The following is a 15803-nucleotide window of genomic DNA, read 5'->3' as shown; positions in this document are numbered from 1 at the left end:
GTGATGTCTATAGCTATGTGGAAGGTAAAAATAGTGGTGTGATGACTGAACCAAAGGAATTTATGTTTTGCAACTTGGATATTTTACTTTGCATTTTGTTGAAGTATTAAATACTATTTTCCTGTTAAAAAAAAAAAAAAAAAAAAAAGGTTGGGCACAGTGGCTCATGCCTATAATCCCAGCACTTTGGGAGGCCAAGACAGGCAGATTACTTGAGGTCAGGAGTTCAAGACCACCCTGGCCAACATGGTGAAACCTCGTCTCTACTAAAAATGCAAAAATTAGCTGGGCGTGGTGGTGGGCACTTGCAATCTTAGCTACTTGGGAGGCTGAGGCAAGAGAATTGCTTGAACATGGGAGGTGGAGGTTGTAGTGAGCCGAGATCACACTATTGCACTCCAGGCTGGGCAATAGAGCTAGACTCCACCTCAAAAATACGATACGATACGATACGATACAATCTGATACAGTACAATATGCCCTTCTTTTCTCTATCACAGTCCCTATTTGTTTTCTCCAGTTTGGGGAAATTCTCTCTCTCCAGTGAGAATAAAGCTCCAAGAAGGCAGGGTCAGCTGGTTTCCTGAGGTCTCTCCAGCCTCCTATACCATCCTGGCCTCGGTAGCCACCCCACAAATACATTTTTGAATGCATGATATGGTTTTTCGCTGGTGCCTGACTTTGTGTGTACCTGAGGTCAAAATACAGTTGGTACAAATTTTAGACCATATATACCTCTTGTGTTATTGATGTTGAAAGACACTAACTTTGTGCCTTTCTTTTTTTATAGCCCACGAAAGACTATATAACAGAATTTCTTATCCTGTTATCTGTGTGCCACTCTGTTATTCCCAAGAGAGATGGAAATAATATAATCCACCAGGCTTCCTCCCCCAGGTAGATGTTAAGTGCGCATAGCTCTTTGTGCCTGGCTGGTGATGAGGCCTCAGAAGAGGTAGGTGCTATCACTGATCACCTTAATTGCTTCTGCCTTTCTCCTTCCCTGGAGTTCTTATAGCACTCATGGTTCACCCCCAAAGACTGCCATAAGGAGGCTGTGAGGGCGCTCAGAATTTGGGGCTCAGCAGTGCGTTTAGTTATCATCAGTAACAAAACAGAGGTAGAGTTAAGGCCTTGAAACATTTTATGGAGTTACTATGAATGTCTTTGAGAAGAAACAAGATCATTATGAACAGTAAGGAAGTATTCTACCCTCAGCCTGGTAGATTCATCTCAGCCACACTGAAAGAGGCCCTCTTTAACCAAATTTCCTCTTTTGTGAACACAAGCTGGTCCCTAGACCAGATAAGTACATTTGGATCAAAAAAACCCAAGTTTAAAAAATGGACACAGTGTTAGTGCTGGAGACTGGAAATCTGTTTTAAATTCAATTCAGTGTGATTATATTTGCTCAATTTCTACTGATACAAACTTTTTACTGACAATGAAGCAGCTTTAGTGAAAGGAGCAGAAAAACTTGGCTTTGTTTTCACTACCAGAACACCATACTCTGACACCAGAGACGCTGTGGGCAGCACCCCGAATGCTTTTCAATGCATTACATTTACCTGCCTTTCCAGAGAGCTGCAAGGGTACAGTGGTTCAGAACAGGAGCCCCGGAGTCACAGTGCCTGGGGTTTCAACCTGGCTCCACGCCTGCCCAGCCATCATTCTTGGGAACATTCCTTAACTTCTCTATATTTGCCCCAGTTTTATCATCAAGCACGTCATAGGGTCCTTGTGAGGATAAGACAAATTAATCTATGTAAAGTAATTGAAATTAGTGCCTGATACATAGAAAGTGCACAATTAAAGTAAGCTATTCCAAAGAGTTAGAATCCTCAGAGCTTCAAGAAATATACTGTGTTTTAGGCCGGGCACGGTGGCTCATGCCTGTAATCGCAACAGTTTGGGAGGCAGAGGCGGGGAAATCAACTTAGGTCAGGAATTCAAGACCAGCCTGGCCAACACAGTGAAACCCTATCTCTGGTAAAAATACAAAAATCAGCTGGGTGTGGTGGCAGGTGCCTGTAATCCCAGCTACTCGGGAGGCTGAGGCAGGAGAATCACTTAAACCTGGGAGGTGGAGGTTGCAGTGAGCTGAGATTGCACCACTGCACTCCAGCCTGGGCAACAAGAAAAGAAAGAAAGAAAGAAAGAAATATATACTCTATTTTTCCAGTGAAGAATTAATACGGTTCAAACTATTTTAGGTGAGTTCAGTTATTATGCTGACTATTTCCTTGTTCTGTCTTGATAACTTTTCACCACAGGCCTTTGCTACTATGAGGAAAAAAGTTGAAGCAATGCAAACATGGTGGCCAACACACGGATTCTTTTCCTAGTAATAATGCAATGGTTAAGGATGTTACTAGACATTGAGTCTTTGGTAGAAGTGACTGATTAATTCATCTTTATATCTATGGTATCTGGCATATGGATGACTCTCAAATTATTTAAAATCCTACAGTGCTCAGTGCCATATTAGAGTTGCTGAGAGCTGGCAGATTCAGAGATAAGTTGATCTTGCCTAAAGGAAATCAAGAGGCTGAAACTGGAAAAATTTAGAAAAGCATGCACTGTTGCTGTAAAATGTTATATATAGCATGCCACATCTTTCCATATTTACCTCTTCAAACTAAGCATTAAGGATTTCATTTGATCTGTGCAATGTAACACAAAGATTGGTTTGTTCTCCCATTGCTGTGTGCTGATTGTCTCACTTATTGCAGGTAACCCTGACACCTGAGAATATTTTTAAAATGTTTCTAATAGTGCTGATTTTAGGTTGGAAAGGGAGGTACTTCTGTCCTAAATCGGCGCTGTCCAAATTAGCGCTGTTAGAATCATTTGTGCTCTCAATATTGCCCAGGTTGCAAACACTGCTCTTACCAGGGGAGGGAGCCATCATCCCATCAGACTTGCAAGAAAATTTATATTTTGAAAAGATGTGTATTTGGAGGGTAAACCTTATTTGTGATGGGGGTAAGAATCATGTTGCAAAATGAATACGTTTTTCCTTAGGTAAGAATATGTTGTCTTAGCTTCCTGTAGATGGGAGAAAAATACACTTTTGGAAATCTATTTTTTTTTTCTTTTGAGATGGTGTCTCACTTTGTCGCCCATGTTGGAGTGCAGTGGTGTGGTTTTGGCTCACTGCAACCTCCGCCTCCAGGGTTCAAACGATTTTCCTGCCTCAGTCTCCCAAGTAGCTGGGATTACAGGCATGTGCCACCATGCCGAGCTAATTTTTGTACTTTTAGGTAGAGATGGATTTCTCCATGTTGGCCAGGCTTGTCTTGAACCCCTGACCTCAGGTGATCCACCTGCCTCAGCCTCCCAAAGTGCTGGGATTATAAGTGTGAGCCACTGCGCCTGGCCCACTTTTGAAAATCGTAATGTCCTGGACTTCTCTAGGTAGGCTACCTTTTTATAAAGTTCGTGTATTCCTCAGGGCTGTTTCTGTGACTGTACAGATTGAGATTTGGGAACATAAATGAAAAGTGCAATGCAGAATCATGAAACTCTAGTTAGCCTCTACCTTGACATCTCAGCTTAGTTCTCACTTCTTCAGGCCTCCTGGGCCAAACTCCCTTTGATAAGTTCATATGGGTCTCTCCTTTACAGCACTTGTCAAAGTCAGGGTGGTGATTCTGAATCTGTTATTACTTAATGACTGTCCCACAAACTAGACTGTAAGCTTCCGAGGGCATCCGTTACTTCCTGCAAGGGCTGGTTTCCAGTAAGCGCTCAATAAATATTTGACAGAAAGATGGATGTTGGGAATTATTTTCACAGATAACCCAAAAACCGTCTCTTTAAAATAGTGAATTAATTCATTGTGTTCTTTGTAAAGGAAGGCGTGTCCACCTACATCCTCCTCTCTTCTCATACTTTAGCAGGCCTGTGCCTCTAGCAGCTGTGGCCTGATTCTCCCCAGAGCACGCTGGGAAGATATTGATGGTGGTGTTATTTTTATTGTCCTTTCCTCAAGACTCATGCACTCCTGTCTCTGGAACCATCGGAACGTTTCTAATGTTGAATCTGAAAGGAAACGACGAACTAGATCATTCTTCCCAAAGCTAGATGATTTTTAAAAAAATCATCTTTTCAAAGCCTTATTTCTTTTTTTTTTTTTTTTTTTTTTTTTTTTGGGACGGAGTCTCGCTCTGTCCCCCAGGCTGGAGTGCAGTGACGCAAACTCGGCTCACTGCAAGCTCCGCCTCCTGGGTTCACGCCATTCTCCTGCCTCAGCCTCTCCGAGTAGCTGGGACTACAGACACCCGCCACCACGCCCGGCTAATTTTTTTGTATTTTTTTTTTTTTTTAGTAGAGACGGGGTTTCTCCGTGGTCTCGATCTCCTGACCTCGTGATCCACCCGCCTCGGCCCCCCACAGTGCTGGGATTACAAGCGTGAGCCACCGCGCCCGGCCCAAAGCCTTATTTCTTAATGACTTAAAAAAAAAAAAGCTTTTAAGGCCTGGGAAAAGCTGTTACCAACATCCCCCATGTCTAGGAAATCTTTTTCTAAAACCTTTATTACAAGAAAACGTACTTTAATGTTCATGTAGCTTTCCCCTTCCTTGGTTTTTGACTGTTACTACTAAATCAATCATTGTCTGTTATTAAAATGTGTGCTCATAACTAGGTGCCACTGAAAGAGCTACATTGCCTTGAGTAGTGTTCTAACAGCTTTGCAAGCACTTAAAGCAACTGCTGATCCTTTATCCCCATTGGGAAGCACTCTGTAGCTTGGGTGTTCTTCAGTATGAAGACTGTACACACTTGGGCCATCCTTGGAGGACAGGGGCTTTCGCTTGGACTCTCCTAAGTCAGATGGGAGCAGAGGAAGACTGAGGCTGAGGGGGCTCTCAGGGAGGCTGAAGATGCCTAGATATTTCTCCCATCTCTTTTAGCCAGTCTTGCTGGCACACTGCTCATGGGCAGCCTAGCAGAGCTGCCATCTTGGTGGCAGAATATGCTACATTGTAGCTATTGACTGGGGCCAGTGCTAGAGGAGGAAGGAGGAAGAGGGAGAAGGCACAGAAGCACAGATCCATGTGGAGAGGAAGGGTGCCGGGGGTGGAAAGAGCATGGGAGATTGAGTGAGGGACAAGCATCGTCTGTGGTCACTGTTGTGATTCTGTTACTGACTAGCTCATGACTTTCCTAGTTACTGAAACTCCCTGTGCATCGGTTTCTTGATGGGAACAATGCTCTCACCTTTAATTCCGGCACTTTGGGAGGCCAAGGTGGGAGGATCACTTGAGCCCAGGAGTTCTAGACCAGCCTGGGAAACATAGCACTCCACAAAAAAATTAAACATTAGCCAGAGACAGTGATGCATGCCTGTAGTCACAGCTACTTGGGAGGCTGAGGCAGGATGATCACTTGAGCCCAGGAGGCTGGGGCTGCAGTGAGCTATGATTGCATCACTATACTCTAGCCTGGGCAACAGAGTGAGACCCTATCTCTAAAAAAAGGAAAAGAAAAAAGTAATACGAGAATAACAATGGTATTGACCTCAAGCATTATTGTGGAGATAAACAACAATACCTGGCACATTGTAAACACGTATGTAGCACTAACTGTATTTATTTATTATTACCATTATTTTAATTGGAGCACTGTTTTCTGATGCTCGTGTTTGAATTTTCCTCCTCCTACTAATGAAAGGAGCTGTTTTTTCTCTTCTTCAGGAATTATTTCTGTGAATTTCTTACTTCTTGAATGTTAAGCTTGAACATTCTTTTTTTTATTATTATTATACTTTAAGTTCTAGGGTACATGTGCACAATGTGCAGGTTTGTTACATATGTATACATATGCCATGTTGGTGTGCTGCACTCATTAACTTGTCATTTAATATTAGGTATATCTCCTAATGCTATCCCTCCCCGCTCCCTCCACCCCATGACAGTCCCCAATGTGTGATGTTCCCCACCCTGTGTCCAAGTGTTCTCATTGTTCAATTCCTACCTATGAGTGAGAACATGCGGTGTTTGGTTTTCTGGCCTTGCAATAGTTTGCTGAGAATGATGGTTTTCAGCTTCATCCATGTCCCTACAAAAGACATGAACTCATCCTTTTTTATGGCTGCATAGTATTCCATGCTGTATATGTGCCACATTTTCTTAATCCAGTCTATCGTTGTTGGACATTTGGGTTGGTTCCAAGTCTTTGCTATTGTGAATAGTGCTGCAATAAACATACGTGTGCATGTGTCTCTATAGCAGCATGATTTATAATCCTTTGGGTATATACCCAGTAATGGGATGGCTGGGTCAAATGGTATTTCTAGTTCTAGATCCTTGAGGAATCGCCACACTGTCTTCCACAATGGTTGAACTAGTTTACCGTCCTACCAACAGTGTAAAAGTGTTCCTATGTTTCCACATCCTCTCCAGCACCTGTTGTTTCCTGACTTTTTAATGATCGCCATTTTAACTGGTGTGAGATGGTATCTCACTGTGGTTTTGATTTGCATTTCTCTGATGGCCAGTGATGATGAGCATTTTTTCATGTGTCTGCTGGCTGCATAAATGTCTTCTTTTGAGAAGTGTCTGTTCATATCCTTCACCCACTTTTTGATGGGGTTGTTTGGTTTTTTCTTGTAAATTTGTTTAAGTTCTTTGTAGATTATGGATATTAGCCCTTTGTCAGATGGGTAAATTGTAAAAATTTTCTCCCATTCTGTAGGTTGCCTGTTGAACCTTCTTTTCTTAAGCAACATTATTCCTGAGGAGAAATAAAATTCTTTTTGTTGAAAGAGCATGAGTCCAGGAAAGAGCTGGTGGCTGAGAGCCAAATCAGTCACTTACATGTGCAATGCAGTCCTCTAAGGCAGACAGACCTTAGAGTTGGTTCATCCATTTAGTTTTTAATCACAATGAAAAATTTGTAGCTATAGCTCCATTTAAATGACCCTGCCAACATCACTGGGAAAATAAGTGGCAGAATCGGGATTTAGATCCAAGTCTATCTGATTCCGAATCCCCTGATGCTTTCAACTAATCTGTGCTTCCCGAGGTGAAAGATAAGCTAGAGAACGCAAAAAATATACCTTCGTCCTCGTGGGGTAAAATGTAGTTTATGCTGCTACAAATAGTTTCGAGCACCTTCCACATGTCAGCCACTTTTCTAGAACCACAGTGGCCATGATCACTGCCTGTATGCAGGGCTTATGGTCTAGTGGAAGGAGGCAGATACTAAACAAGCAAGTAAACAGATAATTTCAGGTCGGCTGGGTGCGGTGGCTCACGCCTGTAATCCCAGCACTTTGGGAAGCTGAGGCGTGTGGATCACTTGAAGTCAGGAGTGCGAGACCAGCCTGACCAACATGATGAAACCCCATCTCTACTAAAAATATAAAAAATTAGCCAGGCATGGTGGTGTGGGCCTGTAATCTCAGCTACTCAGGAGGCTGAGGCAGGAGAATTGCCTGAACCTGGGAGGCAAAGGTTGCAGTGAGCCAAGATCGCGCCATTGCACTCCAGCCTGGGCAACAAGAGTGAAACTCCATCTCAAAAAACAAACAAACAACAACAACAACAAACCCAGATAATTTCAGGTCATGATGAGTGTTATAAAGAAAATTAAACAGTATGATCCAGCAGAGACAGGCTGTGGTGCTGTTGGTGGTGGAGATTTGCCTTTAGTTGGGTGGTCATGGAAGCCTTTCTGAGGAGGTGGGATTTGAGCAAGTAATTGAAGGATGGAAGGAGGCAGCCATGAGAAGATACGGAGGAAGATCATTCCAAGCACAGGCAACAGCAAGAGCCAAGACCCTGCGAGAGAAAGGCCTTGGCACCAGTGTAGTAGAACCGGAATGAAGGGGCAGGGGCAGGCAGAGCAGGAGCTGGGCTTGGTAGTGCTCATAGCAGGATGTGCAGGGTCTTTGTAGTCTAGGGTAAGGAATTTGATATTTCTCCAAGCGTGTCAAAAAAATCTGTAGAGGGTTTTAAGCAGGGCAGTGTTCTCCGATTTGTGTTTTAAAGAGATCACCGTTTTCTCAAACTCCGTCCTCAAGTGATGCTCTCACCTCAGCCTCCCAAAGTGCTGGGATTATAGGTATGAGCCACTGCTCTTGGCTTACATCGCCACTTTGCGGGTGTATTTATTCCATGTTTACTTGCTGCACTGCTACCACATATTAAAGAACATATTACCACATATTAAAGTAAAGAACAGAAGATCTTTTCATTCTTCAATTTGTAATATTTTTATTCATTTTCCAACTGGTCACTTGGGTGTAATCATGTGATTATCTACACCTTTTGCTTCTAGTTTTCACTCCTTTAAGTCTTTTTCTAAAGCATGTTAGGAAAAAGGAGAAGGCATGGTATCTACTTAAGTCACTTCGTAGATTTACTTTCAGAAGAGAATATTAAATTACTAAGTTTAATATTAGCAATTCTAATGCAGTTTAGAATTTAATATATCTTTTATTTACCTGGGTACCTCTGTGTTCCACCATATTTGAAAGTTGTGTATAAAACTTTTCACTGGGAGAAGTTCTTGCCATTAAGGGAGACGTTCTTGCTATTGACGAAGTTGTTCTTTTTACTAATCATTTCATAGCACATGCAAGTATTTACCTTGTATTAAGAACTGTGCTAAGGAGTGGAGATTTGTACGAAGATGAATGCATTGCCCTGGCCCAGAGGAGCTCACAGTCTATTTGAAGTCGCAGTTATCTGCAAAAAAAAAAAAAAATTACTAGACAGATCTAAGCAGATGAGCATATTACGTTCTTGGTAAACATAGAAGAGGTTATTTCTGATTAAAGAGTTTTTGGAAGGCTTGTGGAAAAGGTTGTATCTTTGTGGAAGGACAGGTAGGATTTTAACAGGTAGATATGGGAGTTGGGAGCAGCACACATACCTTAGGAAGAGGATATGGAGGCAGTGATCACAGAGGAGAACATAAGCTATTTGGGGAGTAGAGGATGTTCTGGTGTGATCGAATCTCTGATTGTGTAAGACGTAGGGGTGTGGGATTTGAGAAGGAGCTAAGAAGTCATGGGGATTTGAAGTTTATTTATAGGAGTCTCTTGAAATATCTCTATAGGACATACAGAGCCATCCGTGGTTGAGAGTAGGGAAGTCACATGATGAGAAAGAAGTGCTGTCTTGGGCAGTTTGCTTTGACAGAATGTGGGATTAAGGTAGAGAGGAGAGATCTTCAAGCCTATTTGGACTGCTAAATCAGGAATAATAGGAATGAGCTTAAATTCTGTCTACAGTAGTAACCAGAAGAAAAAAAATCCAGAGGACTTTGAGGCAGAACTATACATTAAAAACTCTCTGGGATCTATCAAGCAAGCAGTTTATTTAACATCTTTGTATGGCAAAATAGGGACAGGAAGGCCTACTTGATAGAAATGTTGTGAGGACTTAAAAATACACAGAGGTCAGGGCAGCTTTCTTCTTTCCTCACTAGTTTTTTAAAGTGATTCTATTATGATATATAATGTATGATATATATTACATATATACATATACATATATATGATAATTATATGTGTATAATGTATATATGTGTGTAATATATAATAATGTTGTTTATCTGCTGTTGCCATGTGATTATTTGTAATAATCATGTATTATATATACAATACTATAATATATATTACATATAGTTGTGCTAGTAAATTTCCATGGAAGAAAAGGATAGTAACTGAGAAACAGTAGTAGTAGAAAGATACGGAGATTTATAATAGAAGCCAAGTTTAGGGGATGTGGTGAAGAAAAATAAGTGAAGAACAGCAATTAAAGAAACATGCTGGCTGGGCATGGTAGCTCACGCCAGTAATTCCAGCACTTTGGGAGGCTGGGGTGGGCAGATCACCTGAGGTAAGGATTTTGAGACCAGCCTGGCCAACATGGTTTTGAGTGAGTTTCTTAATCCTGAGTTCTAATTTGATTGCACTGTGGTCTGAGAGACTGTTTGTTATGATTTCCGTTCCTTTGCATTTGCTGAGGAGTGTTTTACTTCCAATTATGTGGTCAATGTTAGAATAAGTGCGATGTGGTGCTGAGAAGAATGTATATTCTGTTGACTTCGGATGGAGAGTTCTATAGATGTCTATTAGGTCTGCTTGGTTCAGAGCTGAGTTCAAGTCCTAAATATCCTTATTAATTGTCTGTCTCATTGATCTGTCTAATATTGACAGTGGGGTATTAATGTCTCCAACTATTACTGTGTAGGAGTCTAAGTCTCTTTGTATGTCTCTAAGAACTTGCCTTATGAATCTGGGTGCTCCTGTATTGGGTGCATATATATTTAGGATAGTTAGCTCTTCTTGTTGAATTGATCCCTTTACCATTATGTAATGCTCTTCTTTGTCTCTTTTGATCTTTGTTGGTTTCAAGTCTGTTTTATTAGAGACTAGGATTGCAAACCCTGCTTTTTTTTTTTTTTTTTTTTTGCTTTCCATTTGCTTGGTAAATATTCCTCAATCCCTTTATTTTGAGCGTATGTGTGTCTTTGCACATGAGATGAGTCTCCTGAATACAGCACACTGATGGGTCTTGACTCTATTCAATTTGCCAGTCTGTGTCTTTGTATTGCGGCATTTAGCCCATTTACATTTAAGGTTAATATTACTATATGTGAATTTGATCCTGTCATTATGATGCTAGCTGGTTATTTTGCCCATTAGTTAATGCATTTCTTCGTGGTGTCGATGGTCTTTACAATTTGGTATGTTTTTGCAGTGGCTGGTACCGGTTTTTCCTTTCCATGTTTAGTGCTTCCTTCAGGAGCTTTTGTCAGGCAGGCCTGGTGGTGACAAAATCTCTCAGCATTTGCTTGTCTGTAAAGTATTTTATTTCTCTTTCACTCATGAAGCTTAGTTTGTCTGGATATGAAATTCTGAGTTGAAAATTCTTTTCTTTAAGAATGTTGAATATTGGCCCCCACTCTCTTCTGGCTTGTAGAGTTTCTGCTGAGAGATCCACTGTTAGTCTGACGGGGTTCCCTTTGTGGGTAACCTGACTTTTCTCTCTGGCTGCCCTTAGCATTTTTTCCTTCATTTCAACCTTGGTGAATCTGATGATTATGTGTCTTGGGGTTGCTCTTCTCGAGGAGTATCTTTGTGGTGTTCTCTGTATTTCCTGAATTTGAATGTTGTCCTGTCTTGCTAGGTTGCGGAAGTTCTCCTGGATAATATCCTGAAGAGTGTTTTCCAACTTGATTCCATTCTCCCCATCACTTTCAGGTACACCAATCAGACATTGGTTTGGTCTTTTCATATAGTCCCATATTTCTTGGAGGCTTTTTTCATTCCTTTTCACTCTTTTTTCTCTAATCTTGTCTTCACGCTTTATTTCATTAAGTTGATCTTTAGTCTCTGATAGCCTTTCTTCTGCTTGATTGATTCAGCTATTGATACTTGTGTGTGCTTCACGAAGTTCTCATGCTGTGTTTTTCAGCTTCATTGGGTCATTTATGTTCTTCTGTAAATTGGTTATTCTAGTTATCAATTCCTCTAACCGTTTATCAAGGTTGTTATCTTCCTTGTATTGGGTTAGAACATGCTCCTTCAGCTCAGAGGAGTTTCTTACTACCCACCTTCTGAAGCCTACTTTTGTCAATTTGTCAAACTCATTCTCCATCCAGTTTTGTTCCCTTGCTGGCGAGGAGTTGTGATCCTTTGGAGGAGAAGAGGCATTCTGGTTTTTGGCATTTTCAGCCTTTTTTCACTGGTTTTTCCTTACTTTCGTGGATTTATCTACCTTGGTCTTCTGTTGGTGACCTTCAGATGGAGTTTTTGCTTGGTCATCCTTCTTTTTGATATTGATGCTATTGCTTTCGGTTTGTTAGTTTTCCTTCTAACAGTCAGGCCCCTCTTCTGCAGGTCTGTTGGAGTTTGCTGGGGGTCCACTCCAGACCCTGTTTGCCTGGGTGTCACCAGCAGAACAGCAAGGATTGCTGCCTCTTCCTTCCTCTGGAAGCTTTGTCCCAGAGGGATACCTGCCAGATGCCATCTGGAGCTCTCCTGTATGATTCCTGTCAATTCCTGCTGGGAGGTGTCTTTCCATCAGGAGGCTCGGGGGTCAGGGACCCACTTGAGGAGGCAGTCTGTCCCTTAGCAGAGCTTGAGCACTGTGCTGGGAGATCCACTGCTCTCTTCAGAGCCAGCAGGCAGGAATGTTTAAGTCTCCTGAAGCTGTGCCCATAGCCGCGCCTTCCCCAGGTGCTCTGTCCCAGGAAGATTGGAGTTTACCTATAAGCCCCTGACTGGGGCTACTGCCTTTCTTTCAGAGACGCCCTGCCCAAACAGGAGGAATTTAGAGAGGCAGTCTGGCTACTGTGGCTTTGTGGCACTGAGGCAGGCTCCACCCAGTATGAACTTCCCGAGGGCTTCTTGTACACTGTGAGTACACCGCCTACTCAAGCCTCAGTAATGGTGGACACCCCTCCCCCAGTCAAGCTCAAACATTCCAGGTCGATTTCAGACTGCTGTGCTGGCAGTGAGAATTTCAAGCCAGTGGATCTTAGCTTGCTGGGCTCCATGGTGGTGGGATCCACTGAGCTAGACCACTTGGCTCCCTGGCTTCAGCCCTCTTTCCAGGGGAGTGAACGGTTTTTTCTCGCTGGTGTTCCAGGTGCCACTGGGGTATGAGAAAAAAAGAAACCAACAAATCCTGAAGCTAGCTCAGTGTCTACCCAAACAGCCGCCTGGTTTTGTGTTGAAACCCAGGGCCCTGGTGGCGTAGGCACCCAAGGGAATCTCTTGGCCTATGGGTTGTGAAGACCATGGGAAAAGCATAGTATCTGGCCTGGAATGCACTGTTCCTCATGGCACGGTCCTTCAAGGCTTCCCTTGGCTAGGCGAGGGAGTTCCCTGACCCCTTGCACTTCTCTGGTGAGGCAATGCCCCATCCTGCTTCTGCTTGCCCTCCGTGGACTGCACCCCCTGTCTATCCAGTCCCAGTGAGATGAGCCAGGTACCTCAGTTGGAAATGCAGAAATCAGCCACCTTCTGCATTGGTCTCCCTGGGAGCTGCAGATCAGAGTTGTTCCTATTCGACCATCTTGCCCGGGAATATTTTTGTTTTGTTTTGAGATGGAATCTTGTTCTGTCACCCATGCTGGAGTGCAGTGGTGCAATCTGGGTTTATTGCAACCTCTGCCCCCTAGGTTCAAGCGATTCTCATGTCTCAGCAGTAGCTGGGATTACAGGCATGTGCCACCACGCCCAGCTAATTTTTGTATTTTTAGTAGAGATGGGGTTTTGTCATGTTGGCCAGTCTGGTCTCGAACTCTTGACCTCAAGTGATCCACCTGCCTCAGACTCCCAAAGTACTGGGATTACAGGCGTGAGCCACCGCACCCAGCCTATCTTATTTTAAATATATGAACATTTTCCAAAATGTGAGTACAGTTTTTTACTTTAACTTTGCAACTTGATTTTTTCCAATAAACTCCTTTGAGATCTGTTCCAATGAACTAAAGCCAGGCTGTGTTTGATTTATTCCCAGGGTGAAGAGTATAACTCCCCAATCAACTAAGTCACCCTCCAACAATGTCCTCATGAACAGCTCTCTTGGTCTAAATGTCCCACGTAAGTAATGCACTGTAAAGTGGCCCATGCCATTGAAACCTCATCTACTCACAAGAAGAATCAGTAATTAAAAGGTCATTCTACTGGAGGATATCACACTACATGAAATAAGCAAGACACAAAAGGACAAATATGCATGATTCCATGTATGGGAGAAAGCTACGGTAGTCAAATTCACAGAGATAGAAAGTAAATAGGCAGTTGCCAGAGGTTGGGAGGAGAGAGGAATGGAGAGATTGGTCTGCAAGATGAAAAGATGAAAAGCACTCCAGAGATGGATGGTGGGGATGGTTTCACACAACGTGAATGTAGTTAATGCCACTGAACTGTACACTTAAAAATAGTTAAGATGGAAAATGTTGTTATGTGTATCTTACACAAATATAAAAAATGAAAACTACCTGAATTATTATCTTTTTTATTTAAGTAAGGTAGTTCTCATAGAGAAGGAGAGCTCAATTACATTTGAGAAATTTGTGTACTTGTCCTAAAGTAAGTGCAATTTGGAAGAAGGTCATTCCTTGTCTCTCATCCCTAAATCGTAAAATTTTTAAATGTAAAATCCTGATGTTTTCAAGATTTTTTTAACAGATTCCCAATATGCCATTTTAAAGGTAAAAGTGGTGTTTGACTCCAAATAATTTTTACCAAAAAAAATTTGCATACACTTTTTTGGTATAGAGTTAATATAGCCCAGTTAGGCATGAAAACTTTTCAAGGTTATTTCATTTTCCCCATTCCCCCTCCTTTAGTAAGCAATACATCTAAGAAGTGCCTCAATGGAAGGCACAGAGGCCCTATGTGAGCTGAGTTAGGCAATATGAATGCTGAACACTGTACTGGGAAAGAGAAAAGTCAAACAAAAAGATAGTAACAATAAAGGAACACCTGGTATTTGTTGGAAATAAGAACTCTTTGCTCCTCCTCTTTTTTGTGACCAAGGTGTTCATTGAAAGCTGTAGAATTTTAAAATTCTAAGTTATCTTATTGTTGATTTTTCTTTTGTATTACTGAGATTTAGGCCTCTTTGGATGGATCACTATGTCTCTGTTGCACACAAGCAGAAACACATACACACACTGCTCCTGCAGCCTACCCTACACCCACTACTTCACTTTTCCCAGCTCCCTAGAGATATTTAGGAAGAAACAGCTGCACGGTAACAAAAGGTGAAAAATGAACCAGGACACGAACACATCAGGCAGAGCACGTATCTTAGGGATTTAGGTTACATCTCTCCCATCCTCATTCCCAACTGTGACCTCTATTTCTACTTCCCTGAGAAAGTGAAACAAGGAATGACCTCCCCTGTGCTCTCACCACATCTCTCCTTCCAGCAATACCCATCCACGCACTCTGCCTTCCCACAGCTTTGCTGTTCACACCTGTCTAAAGCCCATCTTATTTGCACCATCGAATCCATTCACTCTTGCTTACTCAAGAACACCACTCCAGCAATTCTCTCCTATTCCCTACATCATCCATTTTCCACTCTCTGCAGGATCATTCACACCAGCACACACAACAGGCTGTCCTAAAAAGTGGAACTTTCTCTTGACCACATGTTACCCATTAGATTTCACTTCATGTCATTACACTCTCTTGCAGTAGGAGTTCTTGATAAAAGCATCTATACCCATTGCCTCCAGTTCCTCTTTTCCCATCCTCTCTTAAATCCACTACATTCAGGCTTTCACTCTCACCATTAAATTGATGTTGGTTACCCATGACCTTCATGTTGCTAAAATCTACTGGTCCCTTCTCATCCCAATTGATCTACCAGCAGCAGGTGGCATTGCAGGTGGCTTCCTCCCCCTTGGGACATTTCTTTACCTGGTTTCCAGGGTACCACATTCTGAGTTTCCTCCTATCTCACAGGTCACTCTTCTAAAATTCTGGCTGACATCCTCTTTTTCTCTCCAATCTCTTAATATTTGAATGTCCCACGGATCCATTCGAATGCTTTTTCTTTTCTCTGTCTATACTCACTCCACTGATAATCTCATCTAGTCTCATGGTTTTAAATATCAACTCTATGTTGATAACCCCCAAATGTATATGTGCAGCCTGCCCACACTTCCCTCTCAAATCCCAAATTCAAACATCTAACTACCCATTCAGCATCCCCATTTTGTTGTCTACTAGATATTTTAGATTTCACATATCCAAAACCAAACTCTAGGTTTCCCTTTCCACCAAGCCTGCACCATCCACAGCCTTGGCCCTTTCAGT

The 15803-nt window shown here is 42.2% G+C and overlaps 1 protein-coding gene across 1 annotated transcript in view; it reads left to right on the top strand.

The window, feature by feature from the left end:
• The window catches only part of RNF6 (ring finger protein 6), a 71255-nt gene extending 57730 nt beyond the window's left edge, over positions 1–13525 (top strand). Inside the window, exon 6 of the mRNA XM_055244088.2 lies at positions 13489–13525. Coding sequence (XP_055100063.1) covers positions 13489–13518 — 30 coding nt within the window. The 3' untranslated portion in view covers positions 13519–13525. The remainder of the gene's footprint in view (positions 1–13488) is intronic.
• Positions 13526–15803: the final 2278 nt, after the last annotated feature.

This window comes from Symphalangus syndactylus, chromosome 15, assembly GCF_028878055.3.
Source record: "Symphalangus syndactylus isolate Jambi chromosome 15, NHGRI_mSymSyn1-v2.1_pri, whole genome shotgun sequence".
In the NCBI taxonomy this organism is placed as follows: Eukaryota; Metazoa; Chordata; class Mammalia; order Primates; family Hylobatidae; genus Symphalangus; species Symphalangus syndactylus.
The sequence above is the reverse complement of the archived record's forward strand: the minus strand, read 5'-3'. Positions and strand labels throughout refer to the sequence as shown.